This window comes from Eschscholzia californica, unplaced genomic scaffold (genome assembly GCF_041429995.1).
Source record: "Eschscholzia californica isolate CP2 unplaced genomic scaffold, dmEscCali1.0.p SCAF_4, whole genome shotgun sequence".
NCBI classification, from domain to species: Eukaryota; Viridiplantae; Streptophyta; class Magnoliopsida; order Ranunculales; family Papaveraceae; genus Eschscholzia; species Eschscholzia californica.
Window position 1 is genome coordinate 38,267,826 of NW_028238461.1, and position 25,888 is coordinate 38,293,713.

The 25,888-nt window shown below is 37.7% G+C and overlaps 1 protein-coding gene across 2 annotated transcripts; it reads left to right on the top strand.

Moving 5' to 3' along the window:
- The first annotated feature begins 2,161 nt into the window (after positions 1-2,161).
- Positions 2,162-25,082, top strand: LOC147544519 (MraZ). Of its 2 annotated transcripts, XM_086638082.1 has the most exons (23): positions 2,162-2,443; positions 3,905-5,074; positions 6,667-6,782; positions 7,743-7,951; positions 9,727-9,846; positions 10,588-10,716; positions 10,844-10,969; positions 11,314-11,369; positions 11,467-11,566; positions 15,082-15,196; positions 15,385-15,594; positions 16,209-16,533; positions 17,303-17,396; positions 17,549-17,657; positions 18,069-18,334; positions 18,456-18,583; positions 18,664-18,898; positions 21,970-22,158; positions 22,241-22,527; positions 22,637-22,844; positions 22,926-23,165; positions 23,491-23,573; positions 24,715-25,082. In XM_086638082.1, exons 2-23 carry the CDS (start codon positions 4,227-4,229, stop codon positions 24,875-24,877), a joined length of 4,356 nt encoding a protein of 1,451 aa, XP_086494208.1. In that variant the 5' UTR covers positions 2,162-2,443; positions 3,905-4,226; the 3' UTR covers positions 24,878-25,082. The 2 variants fall into 2 exon arrangements, with proteins under 2 accessions (XP_086494208.1, XP_086494209.1); XM_086638083.1 differs by lacking the exon at positions 10,844-10,969 and having other exon boundaries at positions 2,173-2,443.
- The last annotated feature ends 806 nt before the right edge of the window (positions 25,083-25,888 follow it).

The following is a 25,888-nucleotide window of genomic DNA, read 5'->3' on the forward strand; positions in this document are numbered from 1 at the left end:
TTTTCTCTAGAGATAAACCCATCTGGACTAGATTTCCATTTTTATTAATATTTTGACTCAATATCTTATTTTATTATTAGGGTGGACTAAATGTGGATTTAGGAGTAGATTTTTTAGACTAAATATGAGGAACGTGGATATTAATGAAAATAAATTAAGATTAGGGTGACTAATATATACGCGGACAACCAAATCTTTTAGGTGGACAAATGAATTGGGTGTGACTAAAATTGATATGTAGTCAGTAAATGTTCGTGCTGATCGTCACGGTTAGTTGCGCCACGTGGCATGGCACACATATCGGTTGGTTTAGATCTGAAAAGGACTCTAAACTGATATGGTGTGTGTTTCCACACGTTCTCTTCTCCTGTGTTGGTGACACGGAAGGATCTAAAAATAATTCTCTTTTTTTTCATTCATTTTCATCACCATCTTCAATGGCCACAATCTCTTCTCAGGCGACCACCTAAACCGGTAAACACCATTTTTTCCGACAACAACCATTCAATCTTCATCAACTCCTCTTCGTCTTCTTCACCGCCAACACATCATATTTCATTCTCTCCCTTTTCTCTTCCAAATTCCTATAAGAGGATAAAGAATCGAGTAAAATGGATGAACCCTAACAACTTCTTAATGAAATCGTTGGTAATCGGGTAAGCGAATGAGAGAAACAATATCTCTCTTTGTTGTTATCATATGCACCCTTCCCCTTAACTTACAGCTATCATTCAAATATATAAAAAATTTAATCTACTAGAAACTATATTAACTATAACCTGTTGGGTTCTCTGCTCCGTTAAGCTTTTCCCTTTCTCATTATCATGCACTATTCCCTCTGATGTTGATTTGCCACCACAGACAATGGGAAGAACCGCTCTATGCCTCTACCAGTTGCCCGAAGGGGAAGAGTGAAAGTCCTAATTTATTTTGAGAAGAAAAGGAAAAATAAAAAGAGGAGATGATGTGTTGATGGTGACGAAGATGAGAGGGGATGATAAAAACGTGATAGTTGTCGGAGAAAATGGTGTTCGCCAAACTAAGTGTTCGCCGGTGAAAATGAATGGTTGTCGATGAAGATGCAAAAGAAAGAGAAAGTGTATTTAGTTTTGTATCCTTTGACGTGGTTGTCTAGGAATAAATTTACTTACACCCATTTTTCTTTGGCCGCCACTTTGGGGAATAATAAAAAATCTTCGGGGAATAAAGACTTAGTCAATCGAGATTGACTTAGGGGAATATATATTTTTTAACCTAAAAATAAATTCGATTAGTTTTTAGCCCTTAGTCTTCATATTCATCTTTATCTTTATCCCACCTTCACGCACAAATTCCGACCGCTACCACAATAAGTTTCGGCCGCCGCCACCATTTTATTCCCTCTCTCTGTCCCGCCTTCTTCTTCTCTTCCCCCTCTTCCTCATCATCTCTCCCTTTCTCATTTTTTCCCTCTCTAAAAGCCTCAGCAGATCTACTAGGGTTAATATCAGATTTGCTGCCCTGTTGTAACCATACTAGCGACTACTAAAACTAACAGACTTCATAAGCCATATGTCCATTATATATATAAATCTCCAATCAGAACAGAAGCTGCAGGAAGAAGAACTCGAATCTCATGGAAGATGGTTGTGAAGTACGGAATAGTTAGAACCTCAACTGCATCGAGTTTCCCAACCAATAGCATCATATCAACACGAGCAAAAGGTGAGTGATCACAAAATGGATGTGATAAAGGGTAACAGAATTGCTATTATGCTTCTGACAATGATAATTATTGTGCTTTATCCTATTGTCACTGATCCCCATAATATCAATTTAGATTAGGGTTCCTTTAAATTGTACAGACATTGGCTAGTGTTCTTAGAGAGAGAGAGGGGCAATAACGAGATAAAGGAGGGAAAGAAAAACAGGGGAGGAGAGAGACCCATTTTGGTGGTGGTGGTGGTGGTGATGGTGGTCGGGATTTGTGGGTGAAGAGTGGTGAAGACGAAGGGCCAAAAAATAATCAAATTTATTTTTGAACTAAAAAACAAATATGTTCCTTAAGTCAATTACGGTTGACTAAGTCTTTATGCCCCAGAGATTTTTCTTTATTCTGCAAAGCCGCGCCTTTTTCTTTTTGTCCATGTAAAATAAATTAGTTGTCCATATATTTGGTGGCCAAGATTAGAAGGGTAATTTGTGAATGAGATTGGTCACTTGAATGAAGAAAAAGAAAACGCTAGTGGAATCCAGATACGCAAAAAACGTCATTCGACTCGTCGGGCTGAGCCTTGCTGTCTTCTAGAGAGAGAAACCAAAAGAAAAGGGCAGACTATTTTTGAACTACAGAAGAAGAAAGGACGACAAAATTCAGATAGTTTTAGTCTTTTAGAGAGACAAAGCTTAGTAGATTCAGTATCACAATAATCTAGGGTTTCTTATTCGATCCTTAAAGTGAAAGGTACTCCTACTTAAACTCTCTCTCTCTCTCTCTCTTCCTCTTTCTGTATCTCTCTTCCTCTTTCTGTATCTTTTTCTCTTTCTCTCTCTGACTCTCCGAGTATCGATAATTCTGGTTGATCTGTTTCTAATTTGATTGATTTTAGTCTCAGAGCCCTCATTTTGAGTTAATTTGAACTTAGAATAGTTATGGAGAAAATTTTGGTGATGTTGATGTTGGTTTTTGTTTAGAAATGCGAGTAATTGAGAATTGAAACTGTAGATCTCGAGATTGTTAGTTGAAACAGTTGTAAAGAATAATCTTGATTTCATTTGTTTAGTTCGAATTGAGATTTCTATCAAGAATCCTCGAATATAAGAAAAAATTGTGTTTCTTAGTATGAAAATGCATGCTTCATTTATGATTCTGATTCTTGTTGATTTGATTTCTTATTTACTATAAGATTTCGATACTGAGAACCACAGGAAAAGTGTATGCAAATCTCTACTTTCTTCAGTTTCGGGAAAAAAGGTATACCATAAGATGACTCAAACGGTCTAGTATTAAAATAAAATACGGCATTACCATGGCATAGAATTACACTCAGGATCTAGCTTAAATTCTACATTACCATTTCATCAATCGTTAGATAATTCTATCCGATGGCGGATAACCATAAAAGCAAAAAGGTTAGCTGATTGTAGAATGTGTTAACATTTACTAACTTACAGTTGTTTTGACTAATAGAATGATGATTTTATGATTGGAAGAATAAGAGGAAAGGGAAGTTTAATAATAACTACGAAGGGATTAAATTAGACATTAAGTTGGTTAGGTTAGAAACCTTTTCGTGGATCACACTGGTTTGCGAACTAGAGGTGACTCGGTCAATTGGGACTTCAATAGCACAATCTAACATGCTACCCCACTCCTTTGCTTTTGTTCACAAAGTCAACTCTTGGTGCAGTCAATATATTGGAATCAGAGAGAAATTGCTCAGGATTATTTTTCAACTGTTACGCAACGAGCAAATGCTTTCAGAAAAAAACGAACTAAAAGGCCATGTGTTGTTAGCATGATGAAAGAGTCAACCTATCAGCATGTTACATGCCTACATTCTTTTAGTCTTTTTGGGCCCAAATGCTTTGTTAAAATCTGCCTGGTGATGCCAATCTTCTTGAGGTAACCATATTTCCATGGCGCCTATGGTTGCTGGCGTGTCATCGTCATGAACTGTAGATATGCACAATTGCAACTTTCAACCAATTGGTATTAATATCAGTGGAGATTTTGTTGCTTATATATCTATTGGTATTTGCCTCAAGGATACAAACACAAGTTATTACCTCATTAGGTTTAGACTTTAGAATCATTTATGTGTATATAAGTAGTATAAGTTGCATTATGTTTGTCAAGTGGCTTCTTTATTCTTGTCTAAAACAGTTCTTTTCTTGCCTAATATATCATGTCAATATCTTTCAGGTCACAGGTTTTAATTTCCAAGTTACATTGAAATATAAGCCCTCCCTCCTGAAAATCAAACTTGGTGGGAGTTATTGGAAAGGGAAACATCACTGGAGTAGAAGTTGTTATCTTGTGCAATGGTTAGCCATATGCAAAGCATATGAGCCTCCTCATAACCTCAATTTTGTACTGAAATTTGATGCTAGGGGGAGCAGTCCATACTCTGAATTGGTAAAATGCATCAATGGTGCAAATGTAACAAATAGATGTGAACTTTAGTGGATGTATGTTTCCAGCAGAAGCCACCTGTTTTCTGGTATAGATGTTCTTGTGAAAGGTGATGCATCCACTTTTGAGTAATGGATCTCTTTGGTGGTGCATTCTGCTCGGGCATCTTTTTGTATCCATGCCATTTCTTACTTATGGGAAATTTATGAATGAGAAAATTGAATCAGGAATTTTTTTACGTCAGTATTCCGAATCAGTTCCTGGCAGTGGATACAAAGGAAACATCACTCACTATATCAATAAGTCGGCTTCTTTTTCCTCATCAGATATATTGTTGTCATGTGAAGACCTGAAAGGTGTTGGCTCATTGAACACAACTTGCGTTGTTAACTCAGATCTGTATCTGAGTGAAGGTCTCGATGTATTTGGAACAGGGAACCTACAGTTACGACCACACATATCAATCATATGTCTCATCGAAGGCTGTTCAATAAGTTTCAATTTATCTGGTAATGTTGAAGTGGGTCAATATGCATCTCTAGTTGCTGGATCTGTAACTATAGCGGCAACTAATCTGATTCTGCATAGTAACTCATTTATAAACACGTCGGCGCTGGGTGGACCGCCGCCTACTCAGACTAGTGGGACTCCGTATGGTCATGATGGAGCTGGTGGAGGGCATGGAGGCCGGGGTGCGTCTTGTTTGAAGAATAATGTGACCAATACTTGGGGTGGGGATGTCTATGCATGGTCTACTCTTGATGATCCCTGGAGTTACGGAAGTAAGGGAGGCAGTACAACCGCTGAAATGCAATTAGGAGGGAATGGAGGAGGAAAGGTGAAGCTTGTTGTGAAAGATGTTTTGTATCTGAATGGATCTGTAACTGCAGAAGGAGGTTTAGGGGGTCTTAAAGGAGGAGGAGGATCAGGTGGAAGCATCAAAATACACGCTCTAAAGCTGTAAGTATAGCTGACCTGCTTGGACTAGTGTCATGCTTTTGCCTTCTTATAGACCACTTTAACCACAATAAGTACTCCCCTTCATATTAATAGATTTGGTAAGATTGTAGTATTTGATGCTTCTAATAATAATACAGACATCCATTCATGAGAATAAGCTGCATAAGATGGACTCGTTCTCATAATGAGAATTACAAAACAGTAAACTAGTTAACTAGTTATAGTTAGTATCGTCTTCCAAATGCATTTGATAAAAGAGAGATCAAGTTGTTGCCAACAACACTGCACGCTTTATTGCGCGTGGGACTTGTCGTTGAAAACTTTTTCCCATTTAGTTTTGATAGTAATCTAGTGATTTGGTTGCATAACATGAATATATCTTTCATTTGAAGTCACTAACCGCTTCTCATCCAATGTTGTGTACATTTGATTAAGTTGTCATGATATAAAATGTGTAACATAGTTTATTTTCACAACATTGACATGAAATATAACATGCAGTTGACAAAGTCAAAGAAATAATATATATGCCAAAAAATTATTTATAACATGCAGTTGATATGGCATTATTATATATACATATATTTTTGAAGAAGGTAGAATTGTATTTAAGAATTGGTAACTGGTAAGGTTGCAATTACAAAGGAGAAAACTCAAGAACTGAAACTACAGGCTAACACTCCTTTTAAATGTACTTACGTCATATGTATCCTTGATTAGAATCCCTGCCACTAAAGCCTAGGAAATGGATATTGTTAGTGATTTCATCTTTTAAATATTAGAATGAACTCCTAACAAAATCGTACTAGGCTTATTAGCTTGAAAAGACTGGTTATGCATAAGTACATCATATTTCTATCATATTCCGTAGAGTTGTAAAATTCCATACTGACCGAAATATTTCTAGGAAATGTTTTCATTTCCGGGCCGACCGAAATTTCCACCGGAACCAAAATTTCATTCCTTGATTAGTACTCACCATAGTAATTCTAAGAGCTGGTATTGTGTCTTTTTAGTTTCTAAGTTTCGAATAATTATTAGTATAAAACTATAAATATTTCATCATTTCACGTCTTTTCTTAACAAGCGAAAGAATTTCTATTTACTTTTTTTTGGAGTAGAATAAAATTATGGGCCAAAAGTCTTAGTGTCTTACATATTGTGATTAAATAAATTCATGGGAAGCTTTGATAACCACAGTGAAAATTTTTGCAAGTCTGCTCCCTTTGGTTCCATCTCTTGTATTAATTATAAGCTATTATGCAGTTTTTCTCTCTTATTCAATCAAATTATTCATATTTTTCTTGGAAACAGAGATTCTAACCATGGTCTATCCAGTAGAGAAATGTACATGTTACCACCCAACTTACTTGGTCTTCAGCTACTTCACAACCCAAAAGTAAATTAAAGGATTTAATAACTAAGACAAGAAATATGTGAGATGTCTTAGTCCCAGTCTTGTTACTTTCTTCATGCGCTATGTGTGGAAAAAAGCTAAAGTAATATCTGGGAGATGTGGCATTATTTCTTGACTTCATATTTTCCTGAATGCTACTTGATTTAAAGATTCTTTTGCACATGCATTTAATTAGGAAAGGAACTGGTACAATAAGTGCAAGTGGCGGGAGGGGATGGGGTGGAGGTGGGGGTGGACGAATATCTTTTGACTGTTACAGCATACAAGAAGACATCAAGATCATTGCTCATGGTTAGTACTCATTGTATTTGATTATTTTCTTGGAGACAAATATATTACGTTGTAAAATTGTAAACCTCAATTATCTGATTTATTTTGTTAGAAATATTACTCATCTCAACTGTTATACAGAGGAAAGTTATGTACGTACTTGCTAAGTTGCTAACCTAACTGTTATTTCACCTGATTTTCTGAATTCCAGCTTGAAACTAACTGCATATTCCTACTGAACATATTAGGGAGAAATTGAATGTCTCTAGTAAGTGGTTATAAGGTTAGGGTCTTGATGAAGTATCTCTGGTGAAGACAGGCTACCTAGCAGATTATCGCCAATCAATTAGCATTACTTAGGACCCTGAAGCTGAAACAGAACATATCCCGTGATTGAGCACTCTTTCGAACCCCACCTCATCCTCTCTGGCACTAACCCATCCCCAGTTCTACAGACTAGTCCTAAGTCGTAATTGACCTGATAAATACATTTGTCGAAAGTATCCTTCATTTTTTAGGCTTCAACTCCTTATGTAAGGTTTGCAGAGGTTCAAACAAAGTAAACTTCACCAGGTTATAACATAAAAGATAAGGTTAGATGTAGTCTGGACCAAGGAGTTCAATTTTTGAAATATTTCGGCAGAAATGACCGAAATATTTGAATTTCCATGGCTACAGAAAATTGCCACCAAAACTGAAGTTTAATTACTTTCTCTTAACAATGCTTGATTACGAATTAAATTGCGAAATAATTTGGCCAAAATGACTGAAATATTTCCATTTCCATGTTACCGAATTTTCCGCTGAAACCGAAATTTCATACCTTGGTCCAAGGCTAAAAAGTATTACTTGTATTTTTATCACGACCAACAGGAAAATGGGTCTTCGTCCCGATTTCCTAAATTAAACATGTGCTTTGTGACTTCCAAGTTTTCTGTTGGTCTGACTTAGAGCTTTACACTCTATCTTGTGCTGTTTCAGGTGGCGAGAGTATCGGTTGTCCTGGGAATGCTGGTGCTGCTGGTACTGTCTTTGATTCAACACTTCAAAGTCTAAGAGTTAGCAATGCCAATGTTTCTACACGAACAGAAACTCCATTGCTTGATTTTCCTACTAGATCACTTTGGTCAAACGTTTTTGTGGAGAATAATGCTAAAGTTTTGGTTCCTCTTCTTTGGAGCAGAATGCAGGTCAGTTAGTGTAGTCTCTTTCAGCTTCTTCAAATGTGAATGATATGTTATCTCTTACAATTCCATACAACGCCTACCTGAAAAGCTTACTTTCTAGAATTTGTATTCACATCAGTCAAAAATGCTTCGGTGGTGAAAGACTGCAAGTTTAGAGAGTTATATTCTGTTCAATAGTAGAAAGTGTTGGTGGTTTTGATTAGAGAAAATCTCTTCTATGTTCTTCATAATACTATTCTTGATTTGCATTGGCCAGCAAGGCCATCTTCTGAATGAGCATCTTTATAAACGATTGACGGTAGCAACTGAATAAGATACGTCTGAAATCAAATGAAGTTGGTGATGTCGTAATGGTGTTGATGAATGAAAAGGCATGGGGGTAACGGGAAAAAGTTTCCCTGACCTTTCAATGCAACTTCCTAGAGTGGAGAGTTACTTTTCCTGAACTTTTGTTGAATATTAGTTCCCCTCAGGTTTGTCGTCTATAGAGAGTGGTATTATTGGGAGCTGAATGAAAAATGGAAGTTCATTCAAAGGACTCATCTTCAAGGGTAAAAGTTCCTACTGATAGCGGCTATTTTTGTGTCTTCCAACATGATTTTGGCTGTAGTTGCTTTGAGTCTAAAAGGACTACAACAAATTTCTTATGGAACGGCACAGCTGATTGATCTCTGAAGGGGATAGAGGGTAGGCTGGCCCGCTGGCCATCCGTAAAAAATATGAACATTAATTTATTAGGCAATTAGCTTTAGTTTGAAGTTGAGCAGTTGCTCTTTGACACTGAAAGATTGGATATTATAGTCACAAGTCATTTGAAACTTTACAAGCTCTGATAGGATCAAAATCAGCTTGATTAATAGATGATGTATGAACGACCAGTTTTGAAGACTTTTGGATCAGTAAGCATAACTTATTTAAGAGAAAGTATACAGAATACCGAGTTTACAAGAGACGTTCTCTCTCGGGTTAGCTTCATCCAAAACATTCGCTGAAGTCCTTGTTATGTTCTTCATATATTCCTTGACCTACGCAATCCTTAACTGTGGTAAATAGTTAATGCATCCCACCCAAATTTCCGATTTTATGTTCTAAACAAAAATCTCGATCTTATTGAAATATTGGTAGAGGTTATCTATTGTTTCGTATAAGTTTAAAACATCAGACAATCTAGAATGTGATGGTTTCCCAACAGATGAAGAGTTCGGTGAAAGATATTCCAAATTGCTACCTTGCTTGTAACCATAGATGAAACATAACAATCTTCTATCTCCTCGCCTCATACATGGTGTGAAGTTCTTGTCAGAGTTACCAGCTACTCAACTCCCCAATCCCCCTTTTCTGTGCCGCGTATTAGATTCCATATACCCTTTTTGGGTAGGTTCACGATCCAATACTCCAAATTTGACCTACAGGAATCTCTAGCCTTGAATAACACAATTTGTTTATAAAAATCTATGAGCTAAGCTAGTTGTTAACTGAAAGATTTTTTGGTTAAATAGTGAAGATTGTAGGTTCAACTGAGATAAAATGGCTGATAATAGTTGTGTTTATTTTATATACATCATAGGAAGTATTTCTTGTCTAGTAAAAATAGTCCAAAATGGTTCGGACCCTAAAATAGAGTACTCAAGGGGTATACCCACAGCGTACCGCACGCTCACACGGTAGCCTACTTGTACGTGCACCACATATCGGAGCGAACTGCGGTCTGGGTATCATTGGTCTGTGCTATCTTTTTTAGGAGTGACATTGCTATTTTTAAATTTTCTGTTGTAAAGGTAAGAGGGCAAATCAGTATACTTTACGGAGGCAGTGTCAGCTTTGGATTGTCCGAGTACCCAGTATCAGAATTCGAACTTGTCGCAGAAGAACTTTTAATGAGTGACTCTACCATTGAGGTACGTAAGTTTCGTGATGGTTTTCTTCTTCAGTTTACCAGTGATTGGTCTGCCAATTTTTTTTTATCAGCTTTGAAGTTTGATTAGTTAAAAGGAACAGTCATACTATTATGACAATTTTGATCTCGATTGATGCTTAACATTTTTCTCATCACAATTTCTGGCCTGAAACATCTAATTCCTTTTCTTTTTAATTATGCATGGATTAAGGACCACACTGAGGCATCTGTCTACTTGGATTTCTTTTTCTGTTAAAATTAAAGAACCAGGATTCATATTAGTGAAGTGGCTCCAGTATATGCTTGAATAGAATTCAGATTGATGATAACTGACAAGGAGTCAAGGACTGAACTGTCATACTATGAATTGAAAATCTTATGTTCAGAAGACATAACTGAACTTGCACAGATATCTAACTGAAGACACGTTAGAACTTTCAAAAAACAAGATCTGTTGTTTAACACAATTACTTACACTTATAGTTGGATTTGATAGTCAACCTTGAAGTTTTCCAGTTAGTAGACAACTTGGAAGGAATATACCATGCAGCTTTTTGTTTTTATTTGTACTTTCTTGTCATTTTTAATTTAAGCAATAACCATGATGGTGGACTATTTGAGGGATTTCTGAACGCAGCTAGTTGGACACATGGTACTGATGGCCATTTTATGAAATTTAGATTGTAGAGTCACATTCTTTTCCTTGTCATTTGTTTTCTAAAAATTTCTTACATGAATGAAGGTGTTCGGTGCATTCAGAATTATAGTGAAGATGCTATTGATGTGGAACTCCGAGATTCAAATTGATGGTGGTGGGTTTAGTAATGTTGCAACATCTGTTCTTGAAGTCAGAAATCTAGTAGTTCTCAGGGTATGCGACCTTACTTGTATGTTTTTATGACCAGTTACCTCATCCTTATGTTTAATGTAGGTCCCTCATGCTCATTGTTGTCAACTGTAGAAGCTAAGGTTACTCTCGTTGTTTTTCCTGTTGGCAGGAAAATTCCATCATTAGTTCGAATGCAAACTTGGGTCTATATGGTCAAGGCCTTCTAAAGTTAACTGGTCATGGTGACGCAATCAAGGCTCAACGACTTTTCTTATCACTATTTTATAACATAACTGTAAGAAGCACAACTTATAGTAGGTTTTTAGCCATTCACTCTGAGATTGATTTATGGCCCTGTTTCTTGCTTGAAAGTCGTGTAAAAGGATTTAGTGGCAAAATCCTACATTTCTTGCTCAAAACACTACTTATTCATAGTGTGGTGTGACAGAAATTCAGTTATGTTTTTTCTGTTGTCTATACATTCTGTAAGGTATACCCTAGTTTCATCTACATTCTTTAGAATTGTGAATGGTCTAATCAATTTATGTGCGTTTGGTAGTTACTCATAAAGTTATTTGGTTAAGATTGGTCTTTTATGTTTTAGAGGGACTATTTACATGTCTTCTTGATGTTGGATAGGTTGGTGCAGGAGCCTTAGTTCAAGCACCTTTGGATGATAAAAATGGTAGGAACATGTGAGTATCAACGACCTTTTCTGTCTGTATATTTATTTCATGCAGTAACCATTTCTCTATCTTATTCATCTTGATGATATAAATTTTATTTTGCTAGGGCAACTAAGTCGCATTGTGAAAGTCATTCATGCCCTACGGATTTAATATATCCTCCAGAAGATTGCCATGTGAATAACACATTGTCCTTTTCACTTCAAGTAAGGGATATTTTCCAAACTTCATGTTCTTCAACCGTTAATCTCCAGGCGCCTTTTCTTGTGTAATCAACACGTAACTGTTGATAGAATTAAATGTGTGATTATTTTGCTTTTAGATACCTATATCTAATGTAATGCTAGCAGAAGCTTAAAAGAACCAATCTTTGAACTAGACCTAACTAGAAAGCATGTAAACACAATAAAAACAAATGAACAAAGCAATATGCAACTAAGTCTTCCAGAGCTCGAGAGGAATCCGGCAAGGAGACCCGATCTCCCCTCTCTTATTCCTTCTTGTCGGAGAGGTACTAAGCCACTGTTTGCAAGTAGCAGATGAAAAGGAGTGGATCAAAGGCTTTCAAGTGGCATCGACGAGCAGGCGCATAAACCATCTCCAATTCGCGGACGACACTCTTTTCTTCCTCGATGAAAATGGGGATCAGGTAAACAAGCTTCGGGACATTCTTATTTGGTATGAGTTGTGCTCGGGCCTGAAAGTAAATCTTAATAAATCTTATGTTTATGAGGCGACTAAGGTGGGGGCAGACAATAGAAATCATGAGCTTCTGAAAAGCTTCGGGTGCCCGGTGGGTAGCCTCCCAACGACTTACTTGGGACTGCCATTGGGGCAAAGATACAAAGCAAAGGCTCTTTGGGACCCGGTTGTTGAGAGAGTTAACAAGAAACTTGCGGCTTGGAAGGGTCATGTCCTATCCAGGGGAGGTAAGCTAACCCTCTTGAAATCAGTGGTTCAAGCTCTCCCAACATATTACTTGTCTCTGTTTGCTATCCCTATGTGCGTGCTGAAGGAAATAGACAGAAAAATGAGCAACTTCCTGTGGAATGGCAAGTCGGATCATAAACGCCTTCATTGGGTTGCTTGGAAGTATGTTAGTTCTCTTAGGGTGAAGGGTGGTCTTGGGGTCAAGAAGTTGAAGATAATGAATCAAGCCCTCTTGACTAAGTGGCTCTGGAGATTCGACCAAGAGGACGACAAGTTATGGAGAGAGATAATCGGGGACAAGTATGGGAACAAACCAGAACTCTGGACTCGTAAGATGAGAAATGAATCGTACGGGTGTGGAGTTTGGAAGGGTATCCAAGGATTACTGAGCAAGTACCAAACCTTAACCAAGTGGGAGTTGGGTAACGGGGAAAAGATTCACTTTTGGTCCGATGTCTGGGTAGGAACCACTCCTCTAAAGGTCCTATTTCCCCAGGTCTTTGCTATTGCTCGGGACAAGGACGCGACAGTTAGAAAGATGAGAGACGAGGAGTCGAACTCTTGGGACATCCAAACTAGAAGACCTCTGAATGACTGGGAGGTGCAACCCTATATGGATTTGTTGGCTCTGATTCAGGAAGTATCCGTGGGGAGTAGTAATGATAGAAGAGTGTGGAAGTTAGATGCGAAAGAGAAGCTGTCGGTTAGGTATTGCTACCAGCTTATGGATCCAGGTGACCAAATCATGAATCCAACTCTCATCAATTCAGTTAGGAGGAAGGCATTCCCTCCAAAAGTTGGATTTATGCTTTGGGCCACTATCCTTGAGAGGATTTCGACAGTGGATCTGCTGAGGCGTAGAGGATTTCAGATTACAAACAGGTGTATTCTTTGTAAAGCTGAGGAAGAATCTATTGACCATATTTTCATACACTGCAAGGTCGCGCACAACATTTGGACACATACTTTTTTCATTCCCTTAGCTTAAATTGGTGTATGCTCGGTTCGGTGGCTCAGGTGTTCGAGCAATGGGAGGGCATTTCGAAGCCTAAGAATAGAAAAGATATTTGGGACCTGATTCCGGCAGCGATAGTATGGAGCATATGGAAGGACCGTAACAACAAGATCTTTAAAGAGGCTAATGCTAATACGAGTTTAGACGCGGATGATATAAAAGCTGTAATTTTTGGATGGGCTAAAGGCTTACCCAAGTATTTTAGTCTTTCTTTTCTAGATTTAGTTTGTAATTGGGAGGCCTGGATGTCGCGAGAGATCCATTAGCTGCCTCCCCGATTGTATAGTTCTCCTTTTCGTTTAATATTAATTCAAATTTTCAAAAAAAAAAAAAAAAAAATTAACATAAGAAATATAGTACTTGTAGTAGTCGATGCTCCTCAGATCCAAAACAAAATTATGCGTGCTAGATGGCCATAGAACACTTAATTAGACAACTAAGACAAGGAACCGTAATTGAACTCTATCCTTATCATAAGATGAGGTAAATCCTAATTTGTCTATCTCTAACACCTCTAACCAAGGAATGAAATTTCGGTTTTGATGGAAATTTCGGTCGGTCCAAAAGTGGACACATTTCGTGGAAACGTTTCGGTCTGTGTGGAAATTTTACAAATTTGCGGAATGATAAAACAATTAAGTTCGGTATTAATCTGCAATAAAACAATTAGTTTAGGGGATAAATTGAGTTATTTAACTCTATTAGTACTAAAACAGTTAAGTTAGGTGTTTATCTGCAATTAAACAGTTAGTTTAGGGGGTACATTGAATTATTTATCAGATGTAAACCTAAAACAGTTAGTTTAGGGGTCCAATTTGCTATAATAGTAATAGTTAGGGGGCTAACCAGAAATAAAACATAACATTCTTGTTTCGTAGTAAAAATTGTTTTCCCCTTAAATACAACCCTTAATCCCTATTTCTAAGATTTCTCAGCCGAAACCGACTGTTCCCTCTTCCTCTCTCTCTCTCAAATCGGAATCTGAATTTAAAGATCACCTAAAGAAGAGAAGAATCTCTTGAAGAACAAAAGATTTGAGAAGTAGTCAAGAAAGATGGAACAAAATAACAGAAAGGTAGAAGATAAACGACTAAGGTATTATATGAGTTATGATTTTAGAATCTTTCGAAACCCTAAACCTAAATCTTTGTTTCGAAATTTCGTGTCAGATTTCGGTGGAAATTTCGTTTCGGTGATGTGAATTTAGGACATGTTTCGGTCATTTCGACCGAAATATGTCGACATTTTATTCCTTGCCTCTAACCTTACATTCCTCATTGTGAGCCAAATGCAATCTGCAGCAGCGCAGCTACATGATTACATTAACAAGTAGCAATATTTTCAAAAGCTAGGATCTTGTCAAATCTCTACCTTACCTAGAGAAAAAAGAAATTAAAATGTGTGTTAGCATTACTTACTACTTAGAATATATGGTTGTCATTTAACGGCATGGCTGGTGAGGAAATTCGATGCCAAATGCTTTATCCAAAAAAAAAAATGACTCATGACAGATTGTGTGGGTAAATTATAATCATGTAGAGAAACTCATATAATGTTGAACTAAGTCGAGGATGAATTTGGATTCACTGTATTTTGTGATTATCTTAGTGTCTTGCTCTCTTACTTCAACTATGCTCAGCAGAAATATTTTAAATATCCTCTCATTCAGGTTTCCAATAGAGGATGTGAAAGTAATGTTTCATTCTTGGATCTTTACCATTTTCTATGTCTTCTAAATTATGTTGCCTTAAAACTAATACAGCTTACTCCTAACAGATATGCCGTGTTGAGGACCTTACTGTAAGTGGCTTCGTAAAGGGAAGTATCCTTCACATAAGGGCGAAGACTGTCATTATCGCACCAGATGGCATGATAAGTGCATCAGAATTTGGTATTGATCAGTCTTATGAATGTGAAAATTTTATTTAAATGAAAAAGTAGTTTAATGTCTTTGACTCTTGCTAATATTTACTATGCATCAATTTGTTCAATTACCTTGTTACGCCATGTGTCTAGTTAAGTTGGCTGCTGGCTTAATTATTATGTATTTATGAACGTTATTCTTATTTTCTTTTTCAGGTTGTGAAGAAGGTATTGGTAAAGGAAACTATTCAAATGGAGCCGGAGGTGGAGCAGGACATGGTGGGAAAGGTGGTTCAGGTTATTCTAACGGGATGCTCCGTGAAGGTGGAAAAACATATGGTGATGCTGAACTTCCATGTGAGTTAGGAAGTGGAAGTGGTAGCAGTAGCGAGTCGTATGGAAATATTGTTGGAGGTGGAATGATAGGTAGGACAATGTTGCTCTTATTTTGCTGAAATCTCACAAAACAAACAAGTTAACTTGGTTCTGGTCTGCATAAATGTGCGTAAAATACAAATGAACTTTTTTACTTATATTTCAAATTTAACTAACACACATTTGTTTGCTGGCTTTCCTTTATCCATCTTCAACTTTTGAAGCCTTTCCCTGCCTGGACCTTTAATACATCATGCCTGAACCATAATTGGGAGCGTTTAATATCTCATTTTGACTGAAGGTTCCATAAGTTGAAAAACCGAGGTTATGATACGCTTTTGCCAAAATGTTTTATTGCTTCATGCAAAATGCAAGACTGGTGTAGACACATGAAATGGCCATTTTTACCATAGTTATTGTCAAAAGCAAAGAAAAATACCATAATTGCGGAAAAATACCATTAAATGCTTTAGAAAGCCAAAGATGCAGACAGTCTATCCTGGTATGATGCAGAAGTGAAGACGGTGTACTTACATAGGCGTATATCAAAGTTGCAACTAAATTAATTGATTAATTAATCTCGAAAAGGATGTGATAATTTTGATCATCATTCATTTGGAATCTTGGATCAACATTTGAACTGGTTGCTTATTTTTTGATTCTAGTCATGGGATCCGCTCAATGGCCACTTACCAGGTTAGATGTGTTTGGATCTTTACGAGCTGATGGTCAAAGCTACAGCAGAGCAAGAGGAAACACTAGCAGCACAATTACGGATGGGCTTGGCGGTGGTTCAGGTGGAACAATACTTCTTTTTCTTCAAGAACTCACTCTTGGAGATCACTCTTCGCTATCTGTTGCTGGTGGAAACGGTGGACCTGCTGGTGGCGGCGGTGGTGGTGGTGGGAGAGTTCATTTTGACTGGTCTAGGATAGCTACAGGTGATGAATATCTACCAGTTGCAAGTTTAAACGGTACCATCAACAATAGGTATGTCTGAAGTTACAACTACAATAAAACTTGTTCAAGAATGGTATCAGTGTGCTGTGATCCTTGCAAAAATTTTGAACTATTGGTTATGTACCTGATCGTATCCCGCAAATCAAAAAATTGATCAGAATTGTTCTATCTCTGTGCTGTTAATCCATCAATGTTGAGAGACAATGAGACGAGAATTATTTTTCTTTTAGAATCCTTAAACGTTCTCGACTTCAATCTGCCACTCATTTACTTGTCTGGTACTTTCAATAATGGTTTTGCTTTGCACATCTCCGAGAAGAATTACTTTTATGAAATTCCCTCACTTTAAATGTCTTCAAAGGTTGATCTGAGTGAACTGATTTTCCTAGCAGGAAAAGTTGCCAACTCCTTGTGTTATTTTATCCTTTCTCTAGTTGTTGGTTACATGTTTGCATATTTAGGGTGCAAGACAGCATATATGACTCCACAATATGCAAATTTATTGCAATAAGGCGAGATCATCCAAATCTTATATAATTTCAATGACTTTTTGTATACCACTAGTCTAGCAAATGTTCCCCTTTTTCTGTTCAATATTTAAAGTTTAAAGTGTGACTAGTGAGTGAAGTTGCAGAATAAAGTCTAACTAGTACTGCATGAGAAGTGGATAAAATACTTTCCACTCAGCTGTGCATTTCATCTGCGTTAAAGGTGTTTAGCTTGCTATTCTTATTAAAATCCCAGTGCGAAACAGATCAGCATCTCTTGCGTGCTTTATTATTGCTTTTATAATTTACAGTGGTGGAATGGGGAGGAACCGTGGTTCTCATGGAGAAAATGGTACTATAACAGGAAAGAAGTGCCCTCGAGGTCTTTATGGTACATTCTGCCATGTATGGTTCATATAACTATCTTTTATCTTTCGTTTGTTTCCGAAATTATTTACAGATCCTCAGTACATCAGTTTATGAATCGTGTTTGCTCTTTTTCATTGGAGTTAGTTCCTGAACTATCTGTAATGTCCTTTGGGATCTTAAATATGTAGGAATGTCCTATTGGCACATACAAAGATGTGGATGGCTCTGATGCATCTCTTTGTTCTCCTTGCCCTTTAGAATTGCTTCCTCAGCGTGCAGATTTTATATATGTACGAGGTAATTATGGTGACAATGACATTTCAAATATTACAGATTATTATTGTGTCAGTACCCTTAAAAGTAAGGGGATTATCTGTTTTTCATTTTCAGATTTGTTAATTTGAACAATCAGTCTTCAAACTGTTTCTTTTTGAAAAGTTCAGATCTGGAAGTGGATTTCGATCTAAGAAATACTATTGGTGGCTTGGTGGAATGCCACTTAAAAGAACAATGGGAGGCATATAGCAAATTAGAGAATTCTGCTTCATATATTTGAGTTCAGGGCTTATTTTGTTATAAAACAAACTTATTCATATATCAGACTTTGGCATTAAAACTAATACTCTTCAGATCTTAAGTATCAGAAAAACCGAACACCCAGTAATTACCTATCTCCCCTAAGAGTGTGCTGATACATGTTAACTGCAGGAGGAGTATGTGAGCCTTTTTGTCCATATAAGTGTATGTCCGAGAAGTACAGGATGCCCAACTGTTACACACCTCTTGAGGAGCTGATATATACGTTTGGAGGGCCATGGCTCTTTTCGGCCATCCTATCTTTTGTCTTAGTGCTTCTTGCGGTTCTGCTTAGTACCATAAGAGTTAAATTGGTTGGGTCGGACTCTTACCGGACTGTGAATTCCAGTGAACATCAGAATCGGCACCATTTCCATTATCTCCTCTCCTTAGCAGAGGTACCTTGCTTGTTAATTGAGTACTCAAAACATTCTACCATTGGAGTTCAATTTATTCTTTGTCTGGATGTAATATTGTCCTTTTCCTTTCAAGGTAATTATGATTTTTGTTATAATTTAGGTGCGGGGAACCAGCAGAGCTGAAGAAACTCATAGCCATGTACATAGATTGCACTTCATGGGTCCGAATACCTTCAGAGAACCATGGCATCTACCATACTCTCCTCCTGATGCAATTATTGGAATTGTGTAAGAAATACTTTCTACTTACATGGGTTTCCTGTTTACGCGTTAAATGTGTAAAAGTAAGATGATTGCTGGATCTGCAGGTATGAAGATGCTTTTAATAGATTCATTGATGAGATCAACTCAGTTGCTGCTTATGAGTGGTGGGAAGGCTCAGTGCACAGCATACTTTCAGTTATTGCTTATCCTTGTGCCTGGTCTTGGAAACAGTGGCGCAGGAGAAATAAGATTCACCGCCTTCAGGAATTTGTCAAGTCAGAATATGATCATTCATGCCTTCGCTCTTGCAGATCTCGTGCTCTTTACAAAGGGATGAAGGTTAGATTTTTTGAAACTTTGATTGAATATATAGAGAGAAAAACTATTTACAAAAGGCGAGGAAGGGGAGTGAATATCTCACGACATCCATGCCTCCCAATTATTTACAACATCAATGTAAGAAACAAGCCTGAACGTGTCAATACTTTTTATCCAAGAATATAAAGTGCATTTGATGTCTTCCACATCTACGTTGGTGTTAAGATTTGAATCCTTGAATATCTTGTTGTTACGATCCATCCAAAGGTTCCAGACAATGGCCAATGGGAGTGCCTCCCACACCTTTCTTCTTTTCTTGCTCTTGTAAAGGCCCTCCCACTGTTCTAGAGCTTGTTTAATTGTCTCCGGTCTGCACCAAGGGACCTTGAAGAAGGCTATGAAGTAGTTCCAAATAGAGCTAGCTATAGGGCATGAAAGGAATAGATGATCTAGGCTTTCCTCCTCGGCCTTGCACAGCACACATCTGCTAGCTAGGGAGAATCCTTTTCTTTTTAACGAATCTACCGTAGGAACTCTATTTAGGAACATTGCCCAGACGAAGAAACCAACCCTAGGAGGAATGACTTTCCTCCAAATGATACTGATATGAACAGGGTCGAGGATCTGCGTATCCTGCTCTAAATCTATATAACACTTGCTCACACTGAGTTTGTCCTTAGCATTTGTTCTCCGTACCCTCTTATCCGACTGATCTTTGGGTGACACCTCCTGGAGGGTCACCATCAAATCTGCGTATGCTTGAATTTCCCAGTCATTTAGATTTCTTCTAGTATTGATTTCCCAGACTTGTAGGTGCTTGTTGTATACGAGCTTACGGATGCTGATTGGTTGCTGGCTATTTCAAAGATCCCTGGGAATCGGACTTTCATAGTGCTTTGGCCTATCCAGGGATCTGTCCGAAAGCTGATGTCTTCGCCATTGCCTAGCTCCCAAGTAGTCAAAATCCAGAACAGACTACTGTGTAGTTGAATACCTTTCCATACACTACAACCATAGACTTGTTTCTTTGCTCTACTTGACCATTCCTTGTGGGTGTCCCCATATTTGTTGCAGATCACCTCTCTCCACAAGGCCTCTTTCTCTTCATCGAATCTCCACACCCATTTCATAAGGAGTGCTTTATACATATGTTTCAGGTTCTTGATGCCCAGACCTCCTCTTCTTTTACTTGTGCATACCAAATTCCAAGCTGCGCAGTGTAACTTCTTCTGCTCCTTTGCACCTTCCCAGAGAAAATTACACATCTTCCTATCTATTTCCTTCAACACTCCAGAAGGGATAGAAAAGAGGGAGAGAAAGTAGGAGGGTAATGCTTGAAGGACTGATTTGATAAGAGTAATTTTGCCCCCTTTAGAAAGGAGTTGACCTTTCCAGGCTGCTAATTTATTGTTAATCCTTTCTATCACTGGGTCCCAAAGCTTTTTAGACTTATAGCCTTCCCCCGAAGGAAGACCAAGATAGGACGTGGGGTGAGATCCCACTTGACAGCCGAATTCCTTCAACAATTCGTGATTGATATTGTTATCTCCAACCCTATTGATTTTATATGTGTAAGATTTAGCCAGATTTACCTTTAGACCTGAAGCGATTTCGAACCAAACTAGGATTTCCCTTAACTTTCTAAGTTGAGCCTGGTTCTCGTCGATGAAGAAAAGAGTGTCGTCCGCAAACTGTAAATGGTTAATGCTTCTACCATCATTCGCTGCTTTGAAACCCGATAACCATTCTTTCTCCTCTGCTTGCTGGAGGCATTGACCGAGAACCTCCCTCACCAGAAGGAATAGAAAGGGGGATAGAGGGTCCCCTTGTCTAACTCCTCTCGAACTTTGAAACACTGTCGAAGGTTTACCATTGATTAAGATGGAGAAAGTAGCTGTTGAAATGCACGAGTAAGTCCAACTTCTCCATTTATACCCAAACCCCATCCTTTCCATAGCCTGATACAAAAAATCCCAATTGATACGATCACAATGGTAGCAGCCCCGTCTCTTCCACTTTTTTTCGATCTGATCTTTCTTTTCTGACTACTCTTCATTTTACGGACTATTTTGGCGTGTACCCTTTCTTGGTGGGTCTCTACGGTATGCAGTAGCAAGACAATGTTGAATTGAGAAATTAATGCAACCTATCCCACCCTCCCCTAGTAAGCTTCAGGATCAACTGAATCAGGTCTTGAAGAAGCTACTTCCACCTATGGTGGTGAATAAATGGCTGGTGGAGGCAGTCCCCAACTAGTCGATCCGACATGGAAGGGTGATGAGAGGAACAAAAGGTCAAATCCACGATCCACAATCCACTCTAAGGTCTCTGAGCGAAAGAGAGGGAATAGCTTGCTGATAGGTGCCCAGGCCAGGACATCATTCATTTCTCCTCCTGTGACTGTTGGTGAGGGGGCTCTCCTGATCGGCACGGTGCTAGCTAGCTGCTAATAACCTTACTTTGTGTCCCCTGAAACGGTGGGATCAACTGCGAATTCACCTCTATCCTTTCTATCTTTGAAGTTCTTTTTTTAAGGCATCCAATAACCAAATTCTATTTTGCAACAGAAAGAGGTGATTCTGTTGTAATTTCTTGAGTTGATCAATTTTTTCTCTTGTCGTATTTTTAGGGTGTCTCGTGGAAGCCTTAGACTCAATCTTCTTCCCGGTGATCCTTTTTACATATCCACTTTCAAAGTAATAAAACCAGATTCTTAAACTATAACAAAGACATACTTTATTTACCAAAGGTCTGGATGTCCATTGATTAGGAGTAGGAAGAAGCTACCATGTTTACTCATCTGACAACTCATTACTCATAATTGATGGAGATGATACGTGGAGGACTAGGGAGCTAGTGATTAGTTAGTCCCATCTTGGAGATGTTTTATGTCACAATCCTGTGAAGTTGAACCACTAACATATAAAAAAATTCTAAAATCTAGCGAAGTTTCTGTCACCAATGGTATCGTTATAATCCAACACATTTTCTACGAGCGATCGTTTTGTGACCTCTCACCCTTACGTGAATGTATTATCCAAAATTAATTGGTAACTTCAAAAACTTGTTTCTTTAATCTTTCTGACTGCCAGGTTGGAGCAACACCAGACTTGATGGTTGCGTATATTGATTTCTTTCTTGGTGGTGATGAAAAACGATTAGATGTGGCCTCCATACAGCAGCAGAGATTTCCTATCTGCGTCATATTTGGTGGGGATGGAAGCTATATGTCAGCTTACAATCTTCACTGTGACACATTGCTAACCAATCTTCTCAGCGAGGTACTCCCGTTGCATCTGAAAGACGTAGTTTACAATTGCTTTATTCAAATTTCATATTTAAATGAAACCATTACATTCGCAGCATGTTCCTGCAACAATATGGAACCGATTGGTTGATGGATTGAATGCTCAGTTAAGGACTGTGAGGCAAGGATCCATCCGTTCTGCATTAGTTCCTGTTCTTAATTGGATTAAGACTCATGGAAATCCAAAACTAGAGCCTAATGGAGTAAGAATCGAGGTGGGTTGGTTCCAGGCTACAGCTTCTGGTTACTACCAGCTGGGTATATTGATAGCAATCAGCGATTATTCGGTTCACCAAATGCATCGTTCTGATTCATGGGGTGGAAGTAGCAGTGAACAACCAAGGTATCTTTAAGTTATCATTAAGAAATTAACTGTAAAACTTTGTATTCCGTGCCTGAATTGTTTACTGATTAATATCATCTTCATGTTATGTTCTTACAATCAAATCCAGAAAAACAGCCACATCTGCACTTAAAAGCATTAAGCAGTTGCAAGAAAGTCTTCCATGTACCAGTCAGGCCTTGTCTAACAAAAGAATAACTGTTGGAACAAATGGAGGGGTTATAGACGAAGGAACCTTGAAATCTTTGGATTATAAAAGGGATTTTCTTTTCCCGTTTTCTCTTTTATTGCACAATGCCAGGCCTATCGGTCTGCAGGTATATTACATGTCACTTACATGACAAATGAGTAAGTAGGATTTGTTTTGTTACAAGTTATTCACCTCCAATGTCTTTCAGGATACACTGCAACTCCTTATCTCTCTACTTCTCTTGGGAGATCTTGCTATCACTGTTCTTACATTGATTCATTTCTACTGGATGTCTCTTGGAGCGTTTCTTGCTTTCTTGCTGATTCTACCACTATCTTTACTTTCCCCTTTTCCCGCCGGTCTGAATGCCCTTTTCAGTAAAGGACCTAAAAGACCTTTACTTGCTCGTGTCTATTCGTTGTGGAATGCTACATCTTTTTCAAACATCGTAAGTTATAGCTCCAGTTGGTGATATAATTATTCTGAAACTCATCATATGGAAAAAGTATTTGTCTAAAAGTTATACTTCATTTTATTATGTTATTTTAGTAGATATAGTGCAAAGGGAATGTATGTGTGTATATATATACACACCCACACACCCAGACACTTTTTCAAATGAATGAAAAAGGTATTGCAACCAAAATCGGGTTTAGTACTTCCTGGTTCCTACACATACTTTTGAGTTTTGATACTCGCATAACAAGTTTGCACCTTTCCGGTAGTTTTGTTACCTGGGTTTGTTTAAGAAGGCCAATGTTGAAAATGTGCAGATGGTGGCTTTGATCTGTGGCGTTCTGCATTATGGATTTTCGCCGAACCCATTCAAGAAGGATAATCCATGGATTACCAGAAGGTATTATCCTTTCTCATAACTTATACTGTCTTAAAATTGATTATATAAGGAGCAAATGGACTTAAGGTCGCCCAACAGCGACATAACTAGTTCAGTTAAATAGCAATGAATTTATAGCTTTTCTAAGAAGAGAATAGGTAATACCTTGTTCCATTGCTTGTGGCTAATTATCAGAATCTCTATAATTTTTAATTCATCAACATCAGTATAGTACGTTTGTAACTATATGCTATCGTGAAGTTCTCTTTGCACGCTATTTTGTTTACACATTGTTCCGGTCCACTTCCGGATGTCCGTCTCATGCAATGAATGATTCAAAGAAATGTCTTCTTTATTTTCATGTCATCAACAGATTTTTCACCTGTAGGTCATCATTAAGTTCAGACTTTTACTGTATCTAGCATCTGTTAATTTTGTAGCTATTTGAACTTTTGATGTAAAATGGAAATATCATGTGGAGGGTATTTTTTTTTTTGAAAGGTAATATATATCCGTGTCTCGAAACCGAGACCTAAAGGGTGGAAACCATCTTGGTAACCACTCCAACCAGAGGTTGTTGACATGTGGACGGAACTTAGTGTCACATTATTTGGAAGACGTTCTAGACCTGGATTATAACATGACACCTTGTCTTACTTATTGGCTGAGCCTTCTTGATGAGTTTGTCGCATATATTGGTCAATTGAGAAGCCTGGGGTGGTCTAGGGCAGCTCATGCAGAGGAAAGCTTTGTATCATCTGGAACTAGGCTTGTGGACCTAGGCGGTACTAAGTCAAGGACAATATGACTAGCTGAGATGGGTGTTACGTCATTGTCCTAAAAAGCATTAAGCTTAAACTAACTTTCAGTAAAGGTCCAATAACATTCTAGTTTCCTCCTTTATACTGGAAATAGTGATTATAGCGTAGGAAATCATCCCTTTGACCATGTCATTACATAATTTTGGTTTGAATGAAAAAGAAACTATCGAGAGATTTATTTTGAGACGGATTCCATCACTTTTTTGAGCAAAGAGAAATGTCTGATTCAAATTAAGACAAGTTTGACACTGATTTACGAAAGACAATGATTGTTTTCTTCTTCTTTTCACATTCTGTAAAAGCTCTCTTTCATAATTTGGTTTGATTGTTGATGTGCGCAGGGGAGAAGATGATAGATGGTGGATTCTTCCGACTATTCTTCTTCTATTGAAATCAATACAAGCGCGTTTAGTCGATTGGCACATAGCAAATCTAGAGATTCAAGATACCTCTTTATTCAGTCAAGATCCTGAGATTTTTTGGAGCCATCAATCTCTTTCGTAAGAAATCAAAAACAGGTCAGGAGACTTTTAAATTAGAAAATTTGTTATCAGAGATACTGATCATAGGAAGGTGTGGGGAGATTATTTCTTCTTATCACCCCATCTTCACTGTAAATTTGTAAAAAGGAAAGGAAAGGAAGAAAATTTGTGTGTCCAGAGTGTTCCTTATTCAGTTAATAGTGTAATAGACGGATACTTGTTTCTCATATCTTTTCGTGTCCTCTGCTATGAAATAGATCTCAAACATCTAAAGCTAATCCACAACAATTTGTTAGTCATATAGGATATGTATACCTTAAGTGATATCATGTATCTGCAATGGTAGGTTTAAGCTTGCTCGACTTGGATATAATTGGATTCACCAAGAGGACGGAACATAGGCCCATCCAAGTGAATTGAGTGAAGGTCCTAAAGTCACCCAACTTGGAGCATCTCAAATGCCCACCTCAATCTTTTAAAAACTCTCAAAATTAAAATTCTATACGTGGTATGTAAAACTTTATCCTGGTCTTTTTACTAACTAAAAGTGTCATGTTTATTATGTGTAAAAAAAATTCCAAAAGAAAACTTTCATTTCATCAATGATGGAGTAAAATCTAAATATCTTATATGGTTTTGATCACGTCATGTTATTACAAATCAAATTTCATCATGGTGTTTTCATGTTATTTTTTTTTAAATCTGTAAACATCGTATTTTTATAACTCAGAGTTTACAAAAATAGAAGACAAACACAATGTCTGAGTGAAAAGAAAATAAGAACAAATTAAACACACTCTCTATTGTAGTTCTCATGAGTAAAAGAAAAGCCGCAAAATAGATCTTCTCAGAACGTCGTTGCCGAACACAAACCACAAGTTGGCCTCCACTGTAAGCACAAACATAACCAATCATGTGATATCTCTTGACCGTCAAATCTCTTACCAAATTGTAAAAACTCAATTCTCCCCGCAGAAAGAGTGATATAAAGATTATCCCTCAGATGTCTCAATAAAGGGACCATTAGTTTTCG

What these genes read in the sequence shown, in the direction of transcription:
- LOC147544519 (XM_086638082.1), top strand. Translation starts at nt 4,227, where the DNA reads ATGCATCCACTTTTGAGTAATGGATCTCTTTGGTGGTGCATTCTGCTC. An exon ending in AAAATACACGCTCTAAAGCT is followed by an intron (nt 5,075 to 6,666) that starts GTAAGTATAGCT and finishes GCATTTAATTAG; the next exon opens with GAAAGGAACTGGTACAATAA. An exon ending in CATCAAGATCATTGCTCATG is followed by an intron (nt 6,783 to 7,742) that starts GTTAGTACTCAT and finishes GTGCTGTTTCAG; the next exon opens with GTGGCGAGAGTATCGGTTGT.